Here is a 22,558-nt window from a genome sequence, read left to right on the forward strand (position 1 = left end):
GTGACGGCCAGGTCAACTTTCTCAACTAATACAAACTCAAATGCAACACCTATAACCCATTGGTAGAAAAGAAACCCTCCACACAACATAATATGTATCACACATCTGTAGATTACCCCGCAGGTGATAACCCACCTGCTTAGCCTTAAACTGGCATCTGTCTATACCCTTTCACAGCCACAACTACTACGCAATCACTTAATCTTCCTGAGTCTGAACTCATCAACAAGACATGGAAATCTACTTCGTTCCACAAGTGAAATAACACGAAGGAATCTATAAAAAAACTCCATAACTCAAGACTGTATGACACATCCATAGAAATTAAGCATCCAATATTCCTTTTTCACATCTCAAACAAACTCTTCCCGTCACATTCAAACCATCTGAACACATCCCGTAATCACATCCTAATAATCATACAGCCATCCAACCACTCACTGAGCCACCAGTCCTACTCATAGGGACATCACTGGACATAGATGTCCAAAAGCACATGTTCACACAACTAAAACTACCGAGCCTTAGTTGTCATCCAAATCGGGCCTCAAGTCCTCTAGACTGGCTTATCACCAAAACACAGAAAACACATCTTGTATCTCATCCATGGAATCCACAAGCCGATGATGTATAGCTGATATCGAGCGCTCGCATGCGCATAGGAGTGAGTGGAAAGAATTCAAAGAGATACGCTTCAAGCTGAATCAATGCCAAACGATAAAGAAAGAAAGATGGCAAGTTTATCCTAAATTCCCTGTAGCATCTCGAAGATAGGTATGGACGTCATCATACCGATCCACAAGACTCTACTAGACACTTGCCCATGACTCATAGAACCTATGAACCTAGAGCTCTGATACCAACTTTTCATGACCCAAAATCCAACTAGTCATGATGGTACCTAACCCAATCCTCAAAGTAAGCCAATTAACAACAAACCACATTATAATGATAGTGATAAGAGTCAAGAATGATATAACTGAATTTTATACTACTTCCAAGGACTGGTAGTACAAATCATGAGCTTCTAAGTCTTAGAGTTTACAAAGCTGGTATAAAATAAATAAATCATCTGTTCGAAATGTACATGAATAGATTTATAAATAGAAAGCTACCAAGAATAAGAGGCAGTTATAACCGCAAAGCAAGAACATCTTCAAGGCCAGCTCCCGCCACATGCAGCAATATCAACTCCAACATCTGCACGCAGGGTGCAGAAGTTTATTATGAGTACAACCGACCCCATGTACTTAATAAGTAACAAACCTAATCTTAGGTTGAAAATAACGACGATCTTGGAAAACGGTCAGAGTCCAACACCAATAGCCAAGAACAACTCGTAAAATCAAAATAGGACAAGTAATAACTCAAAGATGTGATGCTCAGCTCTTTCTCAATTACAAAAAATAGGCATGCTTTTCAGGTATAATAGTAAAACCCAAATCATTCACCGAAATCTCCAAAATATCAGAGTATCAAAAAACTATGATTTTTCCCAAAAACTTTCAACAACAGATAAGGTGATTCCAATCTCAGATAGCATGAGGAAAGTAGATCTCTATGCCTATATGTCAATGTGCATGTGAAGTCATGAATGCCCCAATAACGTTTAGCATGAGGAAATGCATCTCTATGCCTACATGCCAAGTATGCATGTCATATGTAATGCATCATAGTGATAAAACGCATATGCTCAAACTCTCAGAGTATTCAACCTCACTCAGCACGCTCAATCACTTAGAACCCCGCAATCACTCAACACTATCAATCACTGTCACGCCCCGAATCTAGGAGCGAAACCAGCACCCGGTGCCTCACCTAATCTGGCATACCATATTGCGACTAAGGGAATCTGAACATATAATGTCATACTTTGGCCATGGGGCCACCTTGCAAGACAATTTGCGAAGCAAAATATAAAAATGAATGGAAACTAGCGCTAACTAAACATCAATATAAAGCTAGGCCGACAAGGCCGTCATAGCTACTACAGCTGACAAACCACCAATTTATACAAACCCAACATACAACACTAACCAACAGGATATGTCTACAAGCCTCTACTGATAGATGTACTGTGATCAGAACAGGGCCCCGACCTACCCATAACATATATACAGATATACATAAGATGTACACAAAACTCTAGACCTGGCAACTCCGAAAGACGTGGAGCTTACCGATAAGGCGGAACTCGGGAAACACCTACTGAGGAGGTCTACCCGTCTGTCTGTCTGAACCTGCACGCATGAAATGCAGCGCCCCAGAAAAGGGACGTCAGTACGAAATAATGTACCGAGTATGTAAGGCAATAAAATAACTGAAAGCTGAAACTGAACTGATAATATGATAACTGAAATTAACTGGGAGTCAAAGATGGTCTGGAGATATACTTACGTGCTGATACTGACTCAACTCTCTCAATATATTAAGTAAAATAAATGTCCGGCCCTATAAGGTTCGGTACGTGTAACTGCTCGGCCGTAGTAGGCTCGCTCATAAGCGCTCGGCCATACTGGGCATCTGTACCTCGGCCATCCTGGGCTCGCTCATAGGCGCTCGGCCACAGTAGGCTCGGTATATATAACTTACCATCTGATCAGAGGTTGCCCAATAGGGGCCTGCCCATCGATTATAGCTCGATGGTAATGAAAATACTGTAATACTGTATATATAGGCTTGCTGCTCTCTTGACTGGAAGAAGACAATACTAAATTGAATATAGAATCTCGATAAGGAATAATATTGTAACTTATGAGACTAGAATAGTGTGAATAAATTCATGAATATGAACTTCTCTTTATGTCTCATTATTAACACATGTAGCTACGAGATCATGCCAAAATGAAGGAAGGGATTAGCCTTAACATACCTTATCACAATCTTCCCAATCACCAAGTTGAACTCACTTCTTTGCACCTTAATCTAAAAGAATGATAATAATACTATCGTTAAGTTACGAAAGGTACAACTATCGCACAACGAACGACAAACTTATTTTGTATTAAAACGGGCAGCATCTCCCCTATAATCCTTATTCCTCCAAATTCAAGATAACACCAACAATACAAGAACAGAACAATAACAACATAAATACATCATTTTCCAGCCCTATATATGCCATCAAACACTACAAAACAGCCCAACACACCCCAATCTCTTCATACTCAAAACGACCACCGTAGTAGTGTCAAACGACCCGAAAATGTTATGACGAACGACCAGACAACCACCCTACATTTATATGGTGTTTCTAAACACCATTCCTCCTCCAAAACTCCACAAAACAGTAGTAAAACACGCAGCCCAACAGCAACACAAAACAGTCCACAAAACAGTCCGCTACAAGTGAATAACTCGAACTCACGGCTTCCGATCACCGTCCTGTGAGTTCTTACAAGTATAGAACGACTTGCCATGAATTTATAGAAGAAAAAATGGATGAAAGAGAGCAGTAAACTCACCTTATTTGTTGGATAACTCAGCTCCTATCTTGGTCCTTCAAACTTTAGGTTTTACCTCTAATTAGAAATTGAAAGGGAGAGAAAATCAATTAGGGTTTGTGGGAAATTTTTGGGAGGATTCTTTGCAGAGCTTATGTCTGGTTATTATGCTCTATTTTAAGTCTAATATATGAAGAAAATGGGCCTTTAAAAGGCCTCTTTGGACGACCCGAAATGGTCCATTTTTGGGCTTTCATTTAAGCAAGTAGGTGACACACCTACTTGTCACCTAGCAGCTTGCGCAGTATCGCAAAGATGCCCATATCTCTCTACTCCGATGTCGTATTGACAAACGGTTTAATGCGTTGGAAAATAGACTCATAGATATTTAATTTGATGGGTGGAACACCCCATAACTCTAAGTATATTGGGAGAATATTGCAGTTACATTTGACCCAATGTTTCAGTAAAACTTATGAATGTAACTTGTGATGACTTTCATCGACTTTTGTTCCACAACTCACTTGACTTCAAAACATAACACACGGATGTCATACGACTAATATAAATTATAACATAATATCTTTATCATGTTAATCACCCTAGTATCACCCCAAAGGTACATGTTATAACATTCCCAACTTGTCGACTTTCGACGAAACATTGTTTTATTCAATTGCTTTAGCTTCTGAACTGTCCAACCCTCTTTGTACTTGTTCATGATCTTCAATATTTGTAACCTCATAGGTAACATGATTAACTTACTTTATATACTTTTAAATATTATCTCATTTTTGGTCCTACATTAGTTTGCTTACGACGCATTTTTACGTACAAAAATATAGGGTGTAACATCACTCCCCCCTTGGGAACATTCGTCCTCGAATGTTTACTCTTAGAGGCTTTGGAAAATTTTGCCAGAGTATCCTTCGTACACTAGGTTAAAACCAACCTGCACGCAGCCAGAAAACATACTATGCATGCCACACATGGCCAATCTTTATAAATAGCAGCAATTTGCCTCACCGACCGTAAATCATAAATATTGAAAGTGAAAAATAAAAGCTTACCTGATGACCTGCTAGCCTACATAGAGCTATGTTGTAGCATCCCATCTCGAACCATATCTTCAGTTTGAAATAGGTGGGGGTATTTAGACTTCATTTCTTCCTCTGATTCCCACGTCATCTCTTCTACATTCTTGCTCCTCCATAAAACCTTCACAGAAGCTACCTCCTTATTTCGTAGCTTGCGGATTTGTTGGTCTAGGATGGCAACTGGAATTTCCTCGTATGAAAAGTCCTCTGTAATCTGTACATCATCTGTGGGCACCACTCGGGTAGGATCGCCAATGCACTTCCGTAGCATAGATACGTGAAAAATCGGATGGACAGACTCCAATTCTGAGGGCAACTCTAGCTCATAAGCTACTTGGCCCACTCTCCGAATGATCCTATAAGGCCCAATATACCGTGGGCTAAGCTTGCCTTTCTTGCCAAACCTCATCACGCCCTTCATAGGTGATACCTTTAAGAATACCCAGTCATTAATCTTGAACTCTAAGTCTCGTCGCCGCACGTCAGAATATGACTTCTGACGACTCTGAGCTGTCAACAGTCGCTCCCGGATAAGCTTTACTTTCTCTATGGCCTGCTGAACCAGGTCTGGCCCATGTAACCCAGATTCTCCAACATCAAACCACCCTATAGGAGATCTGCACTTACGCCCATACAAAGCCTCGTACGGAGCCATCTGGATACTGGAGTGGTAACTGTTATTATATGCAAACTCGATAAGAGGTAGATGTTCATCCCAACTTCTTTTAAAATCCAACACACATACTCGTAACATATCCTCGAGCGTCTGAATTGTGCGCTCGGCTTGTCCATCAGTCTGTGGATGAAAAGCTGTGCTGAGATTCACCTGAGTCCCTAGACCTCTCTGAAATGACCTCCAAAAATGTGCTGTAAATTGAGCCCCACGGTCAGATATAATAGATACTGGTACTCCGTGTAGCCGCACTATCTCCTTAATATATAACTTTGCATAATCTTCTGCTATATATGTAGATCTGACCGGTAGGAAGTGAGCTGATTTCGTGAGCCTATCGACTATCACCCATATGGAATCGAACTTACGATTAGAACGAGGTAAACCCATGATAAAGTCCATGTTTATCGCCTCCCATTTCCATGTCGGGATCTCTATAGTCTGCATTAGCCCTCCGGGCTTCTGGTGTTCTACCTTCACTTGCTGGCAACTAGTACATTGGGCGACAAACTCAGCAATGTTCTTCTTCATATCATTCCACCAGTACATATCCTTAATGTCATGATACATCTTCGTCGATCCAGGATGGATGGAATACCATGAATAATGTGCCTCTGACATAATCCTGTCTCGTAGCCCTGCTACATCTGGAACACACAAACGACCCTTGTATCTGAGAACCCCATCTCCCTTGAGCTCTAACAATGGCTTCTTCTGCTGCGGAACTCGCTCTCTCAACTCGACCAACTCTGGGTCCTCGTACTGCCTTTCCTTGACTTCAGCTATGAGGGATGATTTTGCAGTGTTTTGGAGTACAACTCCACCATCCTCAGAATCTACTAACCGAACCCCCAACGAAGCCAATTGATGAATCTCTCTAGCTAATTGTCTTTTCTCGGGCTCTACATGTGCTAAGCTACCCATAGATCGGCGACTTAAGGCATCTGCTACAACATTAGCTTTCCCTGGATGGTAGAGAATGTTAACATCGTAATCTTTCAATAACTCAAGCCATCGCCTCTGTCGCAAATTCAACTCTTTCTGCTTGAAAATATATTGTAGGCTTTTATGATCAGTAAATACATCAACATGAACACCATATAAATAATGCCGCCATATCTTAAGTGCATGGACAACCGCAGCTAACTCGAGGTCGTGGGTCGGATAATTCCTCTCGTGCTTCCTCAACTGCCTTGAAGCATACGCAATTACCTTCCCATGTTGCATCAGGACACATCCTAACCCGACACCTGATGCATCACAATACACGGCATAACCCTCTAGACCCTCTGGAAGTGTTAGAACTGGAGCTGAGGTCAACCTGTTCTTAAGCTCTTGGAAACTCCGCTCGCAAGCCTCTGTCCATTGAAACTTAGTTTCTTTCTGTGTCAACTTCGTCAATGGTGCCGAAAGGGAAGAAAAACCCTCTACGAACCTCCGATAGTATCCTGCTAAGCCTAGAAAGCTACAAACCTCTGTCGGAGTGGTAGGTCTAGGCCAAGATTTCACGGCCTCAATCTTCTGAGTGTCTACCTTTATCCCTTCATCTGATACAATATGCCCCAAGAATGCTACAGACTTCAACCAAAACTCACATTTAGAAAACTTAGCATACAACTTACGATCACGGAGGGTTTGGAGTACCGCTCGCAGGTGGTCCACATGCTCATCCTCTGAACGGGAATAAACCAGAATATCATCAATAAATACTATCACGAACAGATCTAAAAATGGCCGGAATAGGCTATTCATCAAGTCCATAAATATGGCGGGTGCATTAGTCAACCCGAAGGACATGACAAGGAACTCGAAGTGGCCATATCGGGTCCTGAAGGCTGTCTTCGGAATATCTTTTTCTCGAACTCTGACCTGGTGGTACCCCGACCTCAAATCTATCTTTGAAAAGCATCTAGCTCCCTGCAATTGATCAAACAAGTCATCGATCCTTGGAAGTGGATACTTATTCTTAATAGTTACCTTGTTCAACTGCCTATAATCGATACACATCCTCAGCGAGCCGTCTTTCTTCCGCACAAATAGTACCGGTGCACCCCAAGGTGAGGTACTGGGCCTAATGTAACCTTTCTCCAGCAAATCTTTTAACTGCTCCTTCAACTCCTTCAATTCGGCAGGTGCCATTCTATACGGAGGGATGGATATTGGTTGAGTTCCTGGAAGCAAATCGATGCTAAAATCAATCTCTCGCTCTGGAAGAATACCTGGAAGCTCATCTGGAAACACATCTGCATACTCTTTGACTACGGGAATAGACTGAAGTATAGGTATCTCAGCATCTACATCTCTAACTCGCACAATATGATAAATGTACCCTTTTGCGATCATTTTCCTTGCCTTCAGATAGGAAATAAACCTACCTCTGGGTGTTGGTGTATTACCTACCCATTCAAGGACTGGCTCACCCGAAAAATGAAATCTGACTGCCTTTGCTCGGCAATCAACTGTGGCATAGCAAGCTGCCAACCAGTCCATGCCCATGATAGCATCAAAATCCATCATCTCTAGCTCAACTAGGTCAGCTGAGGTCTGACGACTACAAATTGTCACCGTACAACCTCGGTAAACCCATCTAGCAATAATCGATTCTCCGACCGGTGTAGATACCGCAAAAGGATCACTTAGTATTTCAGGCACTATACCAAACTTCCTCGCGACAAATGGGGTAATATATGATAAAGTAGATCCTGGGTCTATCAAAGCATAAGCATCGTGAGAGCAAATGGTTAATATACCTGTCACAACGTCTGGTGAAGACTCCTGGTCCTGTCGACCCGCTAAAGCATAGATACGGTTCTGATTACCACTTGAACTGGAACCTCTACCTCTGCCTCGACCTCTACCAGCCGAAGACTGAGACTCGCGCCTTGAAGGATGCACGGACATAGATGATCCTGTTGCTGAACTCGCTGGTTGTGCCATTCCCCCAGAATCTCTATTTGGGCAATCTCGCATCATATGCCTCGGACGCCCACATGTATAACAAGCATCAGAACCTGCTCGGCATTGACCCAAGTGTCCTCTACCACAGATGTCACACCGCGGAGGAAATGACCATGTCTGCGCAGAACCTCATTGTCGCTGCAAACCCGACGCCCGTGAGCTCTCACCTGGTCCTGACTGAGTATAGCGGTCATACCTGTAACCCTGTAACTGAGGTGGCGGAGGCCTAGGTGGCCGTCCGAAGTACTGGGTCCTATAACTACCCTGAGATTGCTCCTGAGACCTGGGAAATCTCATCCTCTTACGTTGCCCTTGCTCAGCCCTCTCTGTACCCTGCTGCCGACGCCTACCCATTTCTATATTCTGGGCGAATGCCTGAATCCGGGAGATATCCATACTATCCTACAATGCAGTGGTGGCACATGCCTCGGTTAACTCTGGGGCTAACCCTGCTATAAACCTGTGAATCCTGTCCCGCATAGTAGCAACAATGGATGGTGCATATCTAGCCAATGAGTCAAAACGGAGACTATACTCTCGAACACTCATTACCCTGCTTGAGGGATAGAAACTGATCGACTCGAGCCTGTCGGATCTCCCGTGGTAAGTACTGGTCAAGTAAGGCATCTAAAAAATTCTCCCAAATAGCTGGAGGTGCATCACGTCCCCTAGACCTCTCCCATCCCTCGTACCAAAGGATGGCTATATCTCGGAGTCGAAAAGCTGCTAGCTCAACTGCCTCTTTCTCCGTGGCATGCATAACACGAAAGATCCTGTGAAGCTGATCTATGAAATCCTGCGGGTCCTCCCTCTGATCTGTCCCCGTGAACTCTGGGGGACTCAAAGCAATAAACTCTCGGACCCTTGAACTCCCAGACCCCTCAGAAGTTCCTGCACTAGCTGATGCCCTAGCCTGTTGCTGGGTAGCTACCAACTGTGTCAACAAATGCACCGCACTTCTCAAGTCCTGATCTAATGGAAGTGGAGGGGGAACTGGATGTGCGGTTTCCCTAGGAATCTCCGCAGTTGGTGGAGGAGCCGGTAATGGCTGAGTAGGGGTCTCCCTTGAGCCTCAGACTGGGCCCCATCTACTGGGGGTACCCTGCTGGTCCCCTCACCTACTACTGTATCTCTCCTCTAGCTAGCCGTAGTCTTCCTAGTCACCGTCATCTGTGCATGCAAACACCAACACATAAGTTTAATTCAAATTTCCTATAACTTAGTTCTATAACACGATTTAGATTTCAAAGAAGGGTAACCAACTCCTAAATGCCCTGTAGTTCCCTGCTTATATAATGTGGTGCACAAAACATCTATAAACAAGACCCTACTAGACACGGCTTGTAGACTCCCTAGGACAGAACTGCTCTGATACCAAGTTTGTCACGCCCCGAACCTAGGAGCGAAACCAGCACACGGTGCCTCACCTAATCTGGCATACCATATTGCGTCTAAGGGACTCTGAACATATAATGTCATACTTTGGCCATGGGGCCACCTTGCAAGACAATTTGCGAAGCAAAATATAAAAATGAATGGAAACTAGCGCTAACTAAATATCAATATAAAGCTAGGCCGACAAGGCCGTCATAGCTACTACAGCTGACAAACCACCAATTTATACAAACCCAACATACAACACTAACCAACAGGATATGTCTACAAGCCTCTACTGATAGATGTACTGTGATCAGAACAGGGCCCCGACCTACCCATAACATATATACAGATATACATAAGATGTACACAAAACTCTAGACCTGGCAACTCCGAAAGACGTGGAGCTTACCGATAAGGCGGAACTCGGGAAACACCTACTGAGGAGGTCTACCCGTCTGTCTGTCTGAACCTGCACGCATGAAATGCAGCGCCCCCAGAAAAAGGACGTCAGTACGAAATAATGTACCGAGTATGTAAGGCAATAAAATAACTGAAAGCTGAAACTGAACTGATAATATGATAACTGAAATTAACTGGGAGTCAAAGATGGTCTGGAGATATACTTACGTGCTGATACTGACTCAACTCTCTCAATATATTAAGTAAAATAAATGTCCGGCCCTATAAGGTTCGGTACGTGTAACTGCTCGGCCGTAGTAGGCTCGCTCATAAGCGCTCGGCCATACTGGGCATCTGTACCTCGGCCATCCTGGGCTCGCTCATAGGCGCTCGGCCACAGTAGGCTCGGTATATATAACTTACCATCTGATCAGAGGTTGCCCAATAGGGGCCTGCCCATCGATTATAGCTCGATGGTAATGAAAATACTGTAATACTGTATATATAGGCTTGCTGCTCTCTTGACTGGAAGAAGACAATACTAAATTGAATATAGAATCTCGATAAGGAATAATATTGTAACTTATGAGACTAGAATAGTGTGAATAAATTCATGAATATGAACTTCTCTTTATGTCTCATTATTAACACATGTAGCTACGAGATCATGCCAAAATGAAGGAAGGGATTAGCCTTAACATACCTTATCACAATCTTCCCAATCACCAAGTTGAACTCACTTCTTTGCACCTTAATCTAAAAGAATGATAATAATACTATCGTTAAGTTACGAAAGGTACAACTATCGCACAACGAACGACAAACTTATTTTGTATTAAAACGGGCAGCATCTCCCCTATAATCCTTATTCCTCCAAATTCAAGATAACACCAACAATACAAGAACAGAACAATAACAACATAAATACATCATTTTCCAGCCCTATATATGCCATCAAACACTACAAAACAGCCCAACACACCCCAATCTCTTCATACTCAAAACGACCACCGTAGTAGTGTCAAACGACCCGGAAATGTTATGACGAGCGACCAGACAACCACCCTACATTTATATGGTGTTTCTAAACCCCCTTCCTCCTCCAAAACTCTACAAAACAGTAGGAAAACACGCAGCCTAACAGCAACACAAAACAGTCCACAAAACAGTCCGCTACAAGTGAATAACTCGAACTCACGGCTTCCGATCACCGTCCCGTGAGTTCTTACAAGTATAGAACGACTTGCCATGAATTTATAGAAGAAAAAATGGATGAAAGAGAGCAGTAAACTCACCTTATTTGTTGGATAACTCAGCTCCTATCTTGGTCCTTCAAACTTTAGGTTTTACCTCTAATTAGAAATTGAAAGGGAGAGAAAATCAATTAGGGTTTGTGGGAAATTTTTGGGAGGATTCTTTGCAGAGCTTATGTCTGGTTATTATGCTCTATTTTAAGTCTAATATATGAAGAAAATGGGCCTTTAAAAGGCCTCTTTGGACGACCCGAAATGGTCCATTTTTGGGCTTTCATTTAAGCAAGTAGGTGACACACCTACTTGTCACCTAGCAGCTTGCGCAGTATCGCAAAAATGCCCATATCTCTCTACTCCGATGTCGTATTGACAAACGGTTTAATGCGTTGGAAAATAGACTCATAGATCTTTAATTTGATGGATGGAACACCCCATAACTCTAAGGATATTAGGAGAAAATTGCAGTTACATTTGACCCAATGTTTCAGTAAAACTTATGAATGTAACTTGTGATGACTTTCATCGACTTTTGTTCCACAACTCGCTTGACTTAAAAACATAACACACGGATGTCATACGACTAATATAAATCATAACATAATCTCTTTATCATGTTAATCACCCTAGTCTCACCCCAAAGGTACATGTTATAACATTCCCAACTTGTCGACTTTCGACGAAACATTGTTTTATTCAATTGCTTTAGCTTCTGAACTGTCCAACCCTCTTTGTACTTGTTGTTCATGATCTTCAATATTTGTAACCTCATAGGTAACATGATTAACTTACTTTATATACTTTGAAATATTATCTCATTTTTGGTCCTACATTAGTTTGCTTAGGACGCATTTTTACGTACAAAAATATAGGGTGTAACAATCACTCAGCACCTACCAATCACTCAGCACTCTCAACCACTAGGCACTCGCACTCGGCACTCTTACTAAGTAGGTACATGCGCTCAAAATAGGTATGTCAGACTCTGGAGGGACGGATCATATCCAAGCGCTAATATAAGCCAATCATGGCATGCTGTGGCATGCAGCCTGATCCCATCATGAATCAATAAAGCATGTTGCGGCGTCCTGCCATCCCATCAATATCACTCACAATCAGGCCTTGAGCCTCACTAGGTCATCAACCTCTCTAGCCTCTCGGACTCACAAATCTCATGCAAGGCAGCCCAATCAATGATAACATGATGTGACAACAAATGATAACAGAGACAGGCATATGATATGTAAATGAATGAATATGACTAAGTATGTAATTGCAATTTAAGCAAATACCTCAACAGCAGAAATGACCACAGGGGGTCCCAACAAAATATGTATATTGTAAGGCCCCATAAAATCTTACCAAAAATCCGGGGTTTCGTATATTTGAAGTACAGGGCATTTTGTGTGGCCAAGTCTGCGATCGCAGAACTGATCTGCGGACCGCAGATCTAGCGCGGAGTGAAGCGGAAACCTGAGATAATTTTGGGACCAATATGCGGTCCATTTTGCGACCGCATAATCATTTCGCGGACCGCGCAATCCATCACAAATCCCACATAATATTTTTTGGAGGGATGTTCTGCAGCGCATTATGCGACTGCAGAATAAGTCTGCGGACTGCAAATCATTCGTAGAGTTAAGCAAAAAATGCCAGTTCCGGAGGGCCATTATGCTACCCATATTTTTAACCGCAGAAGCTTTATGCGGTCGCATATGTGATCACAAATTTGCATTGGGGCTTCATTGTTTTAATTTTTGAACCCGACCCCATTCTTATAAAACAGCCTTAGGGATCATTTTAGAAGGTTAAAACTTACATTTCTAGATAGAGGGAGTGACATAGAGTGAGGGGGAGTTCCTAAGCTCATCATTCATCAATTCTTGCTCAAAGTTGAAGAATTTGCAAGAAGAATTCACTAGGGCTTCATTCTAGAGGTAAGGTTCTACTCCATAGCCCGCAATTTTGTGATTTTAACTGAAAATAGGCAATAAGCCAAGCAAATTCTTCGGTGTGGGAATTGTTTATTTTACATTCATGTACCATTAAGGGTAGTGGGAAGATTGTTGAGTTTGAGTAAACTTTGGGTGGTGGGATTAAAGAATCCACCGTAGGAGGACCTTGAAACCTTAACGCACACCTAGTGTTTTATAAAATGCTCAAGTGAGCTGGAACTATGAACTCCTTCCTAATTTGTGTTCGATTTTGCTATATCTCTAAATAGATTGAAGTGTCTAAGATTTCCAGAACATTGTAGTAGTTTAAAAGCTCAAGGTGAGGTATGTTGGCTAAACTCTTCCCTTAGAATTGAACCCACAATATCCTTGTAAGTCTCGGGATGCTTATTATAATTTGATTAATTTGAATAAGTTGTGTGTCTAAGTAAGTATGCGTTCAATTTGTACCCTAAAGATTCTTGTTATGTTGAGTTACCGTTTGAGAATATGGTTTAAGTATGGGCAGTGTGGCATTGTGTTGTGATTTAAAAACTTGTTTCTAATGATAGTTATCATGTCAATTTTGTAAGAAATCACATGTGCCTAAGACCCTAAATTTCCCAAATATGTATTTAAAGTCTTGATTTGAAAGGCATTATTGTCGAGTATCCACAATGGTATTTGAAAGTAAAAGAAGAGAGCATGAAATATGATGTGCGGCCACGTGCCAAGAATTATATTGCATTATGGCCAATGGTGCCAATGAAATAAATGACATGTAAAAGAATATGAAATGAGTGATAAATCCTTTTATTAATAAATTCCTTGGGGCTATCATTTAGTCACCGAGTAAGGGTAGGTCAAAATAACCTAACCCCGAAACTAGATGTGCCGGTGTAGGAGTAATTGAGGGGTAAATCCCCGTGTTAATGTGATGGGTTTGTTTCCCCTTATATGGGATGATATTGATGTGTTGAGATGTTTTCCCTTGAATGGGATGGGATTATTGCTAACAAGAAGTGATGTCGACCCACACGACATTGTGGCGAGACGACTTAGCCGATCAAGCAAGGATCAGATGCCATGTTGCGCACATAGTGGTATTGTGAGTGGATGTCTTGGGGTGAGACAACTTAGTCGATCGGGTAGAGATCAGACTCCGTGCTAAAACACTGTGGTATATTGGTGCTAAAGGTCTCCAATTTAAAATATCGAACTTGCTTGAAATTTACCTTTCCCATAACATGATGCTTTGTTACTATTTGAGTCTCTTATTGATTTCATGTTTCTTTCTCCGTTTATTGTTACTCGTTCTATTGAGAGGATGTTTAGCTTTACATACTAGTAATATTCCATATGTACTAACGACCCTTTTGTCGGGGCGTTGCATCTATAATGAATGAAGGTGGTTCCATAGTAGGTGGTGTTGATCCGTGATAGCAACATACCCTTTCTACAGCTGACTTGGTGAGCCTCACTGCACTTTGGGGTCCTGTATCTCTTACTCTTTGTACATAGCATTTTGAGGTATAGTCGGGGCCTTGTTGCCGGCACTATCTTAGCACATTTTTGGTACTGTTAGATGCTCCATAGACTTAGTGTGGGTTGTATCTTGTTTTGGGAAGGTTGAACTTAACTTGTTGTAAATGTACCATCTGTTCCACTTTCACTACGAATATATAATGTATTACTTTGGGAACTTGTTAACGACGTAACTAATGGAAATGAACTTGTTATTCACATGACCTTTTACTGTCTAGCTAATGAAATGTATTCATCTCTTTAATCATGGGTGTATTGGGTAGACGACATTGTGCACGCTTCCTTGACCGGGGTAACCCTGTGGAGCGCCGGTCGTGCTCCCCAAGGTCGAGGTGTGACAAGTTTGGTATTAGAACCTAAGGTTTTAAAGTGTCCTAGGATGTCTCGGAGTTGTGTCTAGTAGAGTCTTTCTTATCGGTGTGTTGTTGACAACATCTATAATTAGGAGGTTGTTTGGACATTTAGGAATAATACCATTCTTTGATATTGTAGATCGTGCAATAGAGTTGATTGTACGACTGTTCTGCCTCTAACTCGTGCATTGCTCTAATTTTCAGTACACGACACCTAGTAAGAAAATAAAAACTGGCCAAGAAGACAATGCACCCCAGGAGTGGTAGTTGATTCTTTAAGTGATGATGCGGGTGAGAGACCAATGGGTGAGAGCATTCCCCCGACTACTACACTGCCTGATTTTACTACTCCTGATCAGACCGCACCAATCCCTACACCTACTAAGGGTGCAACTATTCCACCCCCTACTGATATCCCAGTTCCACCTCCAACCCCAGCTTCTGGTTCCAGTGTATCTGATGGGGATCTTCGGGGAGCCATACAGATACTGGCTGAGATAGTGGCTTCCCGGACCCAGAGATCAAATATTGCACCCATTTCTTCTAGTCAACTAGGGGATTCCTCCAGTTCTAGGGTGAACAGATTTCTCTAGTTGGATCCTCCAGTGTTCACATGTAATAATCCTGAGGAGGACCCCCAGGATTTTATTGACGAGATACACAAGACCCTCCGAGTTATGCGTGCTACTAAGACGAAGAGAGTGGAGTTGGCCTCCTATCACCTGAAAGGGGTGGCCTATTCTTGGTTTGAGATGTGGGAGGACTCCCGTGAGGAGGGGAGCCCTCCGGCGAGGTGGAGTGAGTTTGCCGATGCTTTCATTGATCATTTCTTGCCTATCGAGACTAAGTTACCCAGTGCCACTGAGTTCGAGAGCCTGAATCAAGGTAGCATGAGTGTATGGGAGTATCATATGAGATTCACGCGCCTATCGAAATATGCCATCTATATGTTGCCCACTATGGAGGCTAGAGTGCGCTGGTTTGTACAGGGGCATGAACTACGGTAAGATGGTAAGATGGTGGCATTTTCTCAAGCCATAGAGACCCACAAATTGAAGATCATAATAGAGCATGATGGCAGTAACAAGGGCCGGTCCGCAGGCAACTTTGGTGGTTCTTTTGGTAGTGGTGGTGGTAGGTCAGCATTTCGGGCAGGGTCGTCAGGGACCTCCCAGTCTTTTCCTCAGTCTTCGGTCAGTGCACAGCCATCGAGGTCTAGTCAGGTAGTTGGGGAGCCGTTTTAGGCCCAGCCAGGGCAATAGGGGATCCTACCAGCAGGGTCTGTCTGGTGGGAGATTTCAGTAGTAGAGGAGGCCGCCATGCTCTAGGTGTGGGAAGATGCACTTTGGGGCCTGTTTCATAGACCAACCTGTATGCTATGAGTGTGGTATAAGGGGTTATATTCAGAGGGAATGTCGTTCATCTCACCAGAGCATGGGTAGGGGTACAGCACAGCCAGCTATCTCTGCAGCTATTACATCCGCATCACCTCCTCTAGCTTGAGACAATCCAGCACCCGTAGGGCGTGGTGCAGCTAGGGGTGGTGCACAGAGTTCGGGAGGACCCAACCATTTCTATACTATGAAGGGTCGCCAAAGTTCAGAGGCTTCTCTAGATATCGTCACAGGTATATTAACTGTCCAATATCATGATGTGTATGCTCTTATTGATCCTGTTTCCACCTTCTCCTATGTCACTCCCTATGTTGCTATGGAATTTGGGATAGAACCGGAATCGTTTCATGAGCTGTTCTCTGTATCTACTCTGGTTGGTGAGTCTATTGTGGCCGCGCGGGTTTATAGTGACTGTGTTATCACGGTGCATGGTCGGGACACCATGACCAATCTTATTGAACTAGGGATGGTTTATTTTGATGTAATCATAGGGATGGACTGGCTTTATTCATGTTTTTCTAAACTTAATTGCCGAACTAGAACCATTAGATTTGAATTTCCAAATGATCCAGTTGTTGAGTGGAAGGGGGATGATGTGGTGCCGAAGGGTAGGTTTATTTATTACCTTAAGGCCGTCAAGATAATCAACAAGGGATGTATTTACCATTTTGTCCAGGTTACGGACACCGACGCTGAGGCACCTTCATTTGAATATGTACCAGTTGTGAATGAATTTTTGGAGGTCTTTCCTGATAAACTCCCTGGGATCCCTCCAGATAGGGAGATTAATTTTGGGATTGATGTGATGCTATGCACGCAACCTATATCTATTCCACCTTATAGAATGGAACCAGCAGAGTTGAGGGAGCTAAAGGAATAATTAAAGGATTTGTTAGAGAAGGGTTTCATCCCGCCGAGTATGTCTCCTTGGGGTGCGCCGGTTCTTTTGGTAAGGAAGAAAGATGGGTCATTGAGAATGTGATTTTCTGCATCTCAACAAGGTCAATTTCAAGAATAAGTACCCGCTGCCAAGAATAGATGACTTGTTCGATCAATTCCAGGGTGCTAAGTATTTCTCCAAAATTGATTTGAGATTCCGGTACCATCAATTGAAGATCAGGGAGTAGGATATTCCGAAAACAACTTTTAGAATCCGGTATGGGCACTTTGAATTTCTGGTAATGTCTTTTGGGCTAACAAATGCCCCGACAACTTTCATGGATCTTATGAACCGAGTTTTCAAGCCGCTCCTTGAATCTTTTTTGATAGTGTGTATTGACGATATCCTTGCATATTCAAGAAGTCGAGAGGACCATGCCGGTAACCTCAGGGCAGCTCTACAGACTTTACGTCAGCACCAGTTGTATTCAAAGTTTTTGAAATGTGAATTTTGGCTTGAATCTGTCGCGTTCTTGTGTCATGTCATCTCTAGAGAAGGAATTAAGGTTGATCCTCAGAAGATTGCAGCTGTGAAGAATTGGGCTAGACCTACAACTCCAACTAAAATTCATAGTTTCTTGGGCTTAGCCGGATATTACAGGGAATTTGTGGAGGGATTTTCTACTCTTTCCTCTCCATTGACTAAGTTGACGCAGAAGACAGCTAATTTCCAATAATCAGATTCTTGTGGAAGGAGCTTCTAGGAGTTGAAATCAAGATTGACTACGACACCGGTATTGACCCTACCAGAGGGTACAAATGGATATGTGGTATATTGTGATGCTTCAGGAATGAGACTTGGGTGTGTGTTAATGCAACATGGCAAGGTGATAGCTTATGCTTCTAGGCAACTCAATAATCACGAAAAGAACTATCCAACACACGACTCAGAGCTTGCAGCAGTGGTATTTGTATTAAAGATTTGGCTTCATTATTTGTATGGGGTCCATATGGATATATTCACGGACCATAAGAGCCTTCAATACATTTTCAAGCATAAGGAATTGAATTTGAGGCAGAGAAGATGGCTTGAGTTACTAAAGGATTATGACATCGATATTCTATATCATCCTGGGAAGGCTAATGTTGTAGCGGATGCTCTTAGCCGGAAATCTATGGGCAGTTTGGCTCACTTGGAGGCATATCAAAGGTCGTTGGCCAAGGAGGTTCACTGGTTGTCTAGCTTGGGAGTTTGCCTTGCGGATTCTAGTGAAGGAGGAGTGATTGTGCAAAATAGGGTTGAATCATCGCTTGTTGTGGAAGTCTAAGAAAAGCAGTACAACGACCCATTGTTGGTACAATTGAAGTAGAGGATTCATAAATATAAGACCATGGCCTTTTCTCTTGGCATGGATGATGGTACACTAAGGTACCAAGGGTGACTATGTGTGCCAGATATGGATGGTCTCCGAGAAAGAATCATGACTGAGGCTCACACTTCCAGGTATTCTGTGCATCCGAGCTCTACAAAGATGTACCATGATCTTAAAGATGTCTACTGGTGGAACGATATGAAGAGAAATGTAGCAAACATTATGGCAAGATGTCCAAATTGTCAACAAGTAAAGTCCGAGCATCAAAGGCCGGGTGGGTTGGCCCAGAACATAGAAATTCCGATGTGAAAATGGGAGATGATCTATACAGATTTTTTGGTAGGACAGCCTCGCACTCCTCACAAGTTCGACTCGATTTGGGTGATTATGGACCGACTCACGAAATCAACACACTTTTTACCTGTTAAGGCTACCGACACAGCGGAGTAGTATGCTCAATTTTATATCAAGGAAATAGTCAGGTTGCATGGCACTCTAGTTTCCATCATTTACGATCAGGGGGCACATTTCGCAGCTAACGTTTGGAAGAACTTTCAGCAAGGGTTGGGCACGCAAGTAAATCTAGCACAACTTTCCATCCACAGACCGATGGGCAAGCGGAGCGGACTATTCTGACGCTCGATGATATGTTGTGCGCTTGTGTTCTTAACTTCAAAGGTAGCTGGGATGATCATTTACCGCTCATAGAATTTTCCTACAATAATAGTTATCATGCTAGCATTCAGATGGCACCGTTCGAGGCTTTATATGGTAGGATATGTAGATCTCCCATCGGATGGTTTGAGATTGGAGAGGCAGAGTTAATAGGGCCAGATCTCGTGCATTGGGCTATGGAGAAAGTTAAGACCATTAAGGAGCGATTGAAAGCTTCCCAAAGTTGTCAGAAGTCTTATTCAGACGTGCGTCGTAGGGGTTTGGAGTTCCAAGATGATGATTGGGTTTTCCTGAAGGTTTCCCCCATGAACGGGGTAATGTGGTTTGGTAAGAAAGGGAAATTCATTCCAAGGTATGTTGGACCATATAAAATCATTCAGAGGGTCGGTCAAGTGGCTTACAAGCTAGAACTACCTCCAGAAATGTCCTTAGTGCACCTTGTGTTTCATGTGTCCATGTTGAAGAAGGTGGTTGAAGATTCGTCGCTTATTGTTCTGATTGAGACTATAAAGGTTAATGAAGAGTTTACTTATGAAGAAATTCCAATTGCCATTCTTGATAGGCAATTACGAAAATTGAGAAATAAAGAGATTTCCTCCGTAAAAGTGATATGGCAAAACCAACAGGTTGAATAGGCCACCTGGGAAGCCGAGGGAGAGATAAAGAACAAGTACCCTAATTTATTTGAATAGCTTATGTTAGGAATACTCCATCTTGGTAATGCAATGTTTATGGCATTATTGTCGGTGTTATTTCCATATTGTTTTACATCGTTATGTTGTGGTTATGCTGTTAGGATTGGGTTATGGGATTTCTGACAGGTGGATAGGCCCAATTACAGGGGAAACTCTGCCGAAAAATTTGGAAATTTAGGGAGTTAGTCAGAAATTGGGGACTGTTGGGGTGTGAAGTAATGGCTGAATCATTGCGGATGCTAATGGCAGATTCTGACCCTCATTCAGGTATGAATGATCTTAAATGGGGGACGATGTATGGCCCCATAAAATCTTACCAAAAACCCTGGGTCCCGTAGTGCCGAGGTGGACTTATGTGTTAACGATTGTAGGAGTGAAGAAGAAACCTGAGCTAATTTTGGGACCAATATGCGGTCCATTATGCGGCCACATAATCATTTCACGGGACGTACAATCCATCGCAAATCCCACATAAAATATTTTGGAGGGATGTTCTGCGGTGCATTATGCGACCGCAGAATAAGCCTGCGGACCGCAAACCGGTCGCAGAGTGAAGCAGAAAATGCCATTTTCGGAGGGCCATTATGCGGCCCATTTTGCGGACCGCAGAAGTTATATGTGACCGCAGATTTGCATCGGGGCTTCATTTTTTTTTTAATTTTTGAACCCAACCCCATTCTTATAAAATAGCCTTAGGGATCATTTTAGAAGGTTAAAACTTACATTTAGAGAGAAAGGGAGTGCCATTAAGTGGGATGGGGAGTTCCTAAGCTCCTCATTCATCAATTCTTTCTCAAAGTTGAAGAATTTGCAAGACGAATTCACTAGGTCTTCATTCTAGAGGTAAGGTGCTACTCCATAGCCCTCAATTTCGTGATTTTAACTGAAAATACGCAATAAGCCAAGCAAAGACTTGGGTGTGGGAGTTGTTTATTTTACATGCATGTACCATCAAGGGTAGTGGGAAGATTGTTGAGTTTGAGTAAACTTTGGGTAGTGGAATGAAAGAATCCACCATAGTAGGACCTTGAAACCTTAATGCACACCTAGTGTTTGATAAAATGCTCAAGTGAGCTGGAACTATGAACTCCTTCCTAATTTATTTTCGATTTTTCTATATCTCTTAATAGATCAAAGTGGCTAAGGTTTCTAGAACTTTGTAGTAGTTTAAAAGCTCAAGGCGAGGTATGTTGGCTAAACTCTTCCCTTAGAATTGACCCCACAATATCCTTGTAAGTCTCGGGATGCTTATTATAAATTGATTAATTCGAATAAGCTGTGTGTCAAAGTAAGCATGCGTTCAATCTGTACCCTAAAGATTCTTGTTATGTTGAGTTACCGTTTGAGAGTGTGGTTTAAGTATGGGGCTGTGTGGCATTGTGTTGTGATTTAAAAACGTGTTTCTAGTGATAGTTATCATGTCAATTGTGTAAGAAATCACATGTGCCTAAGACCCTAAATTGCCCAAATATGTTTTTAAAATCTTGATTTGAAAGGCCTTGTTATCGAGTATTCACAATGGTATTTGAAAGTAAATAAAGAGAGCCTGAAATATGATGTGCGGCCACGTGCCAAGAATTATATTGTATTATGGCCAATGGTGCCAATGAAATAAACGACATGTAAAAGAATATGAAATGTGTGATAAATACTTGTATTAATAAATGCTTTGGTAGTATCGTTTAGTCACCGAGGAAGGGTATGTCAAAATAACCTAACCCCGAAACTACACGTGCCGGTGTAGGAGTAATTGAGGGGTAAATCATCGTGTTAATGTGATGGGTTTGTTTCCCCTTATATGGGATAATATTGATGTGTTGAGATGTTTCCCCTTGAATGGGATGGGATTATGGCTAGCAAGATATGATGTCAACCCACAAGGCATTGTGGTGAGATGGCTTAGCCGATCAGGCGGAGAACCGACGCCATGCCGCGCACATGGTGGTATTGTGAGTGGATGTCTCGGGGTGAGACAGCTTAGCCGATCGGGCAGATATCGGACTCCGTACTAAAACACGGTGGTATATCGGTTCTAAAGGTCTCCCAATTTAAAATATCGAACTTTCTTGAAATGTACCTTTCCCTAACATGACGCTTTGTTACTATTTGAGTCTTTTATTGATTTCATGTTTCTTTCTTTGTTTATTGTTACTCGTTGTATTGAGAGGGTGTTTAGATTTACATACTAGTACTATTCTATATGTACTAACGTCTATTTTGCCGGGGGCGTTGATCCGTGATAGCAGCATACCCTCTCCTCAGCTGACTTGGTGAGCCCCACTGCACTACGGGGTCCTGTATCTCTTATCTTTTGTACATAGCATTTTTTAGGTATACCCGGGGCCTTGTTACCGGCACTGTCTTAGCACTCTTTGGTTATGTTAGACTCTCCAAAGACATAGTGTGGGTTGTATTTTGTTTTGGGAAGGTTGAACTTAACTTGTTGTAATTGTACCATTGTCACGGCCCAAAATCTGACTAGTCATGATGGCACCTAACCCAACCCGCTA

At 42.5% G+C, this 22,558-nt stretch overlaps 1 protein-coding gene across 1 annotated transcript; it reads left to right on the forward strand.

Annotated features, from left to right (window-relative positions):
* The first annotated feature begins 16,613 nt into the window (after positions 1-16,613).
* On the forward strand, positions 16,614-17,306 carry LOC138907793 (uncharacterized). Its single transcript, XM_070198407.1, has one exon. The coding sequence runs from the start codon at positions 16,614-16,616 to the stop codon at positions 17,304-17,306; it is 693 nt and encodes a 230-aa protein (XP_070054508.1).
* Positions 17,307-22,558: the final 5,252 nt, after the last annotated feature.

This window comes from Nicotiana tomentosiformis, chromosome 3 (genome assembly GCF_000390325.3).
Source record: "Nicotiana tomentosiformis chromosome 3, ASM39032v3, whole genome shotgun sequence".
NCBI lineage: Eukaryota > Viridiplantae > Streptophyta > Magnoliopsida > Solanales > Solanaceae > Nicotiana > Nicotiana tomentosiformis.

Coding starts and splice junctions, on each gene's coding strand:
- LOC138907793 (XM_070198407.1), top strand. CDS start 16,614: ATGAAGGGTCGCCAAAGTTCAGAGGCTTCTCTAGATATCGTCACAGGT.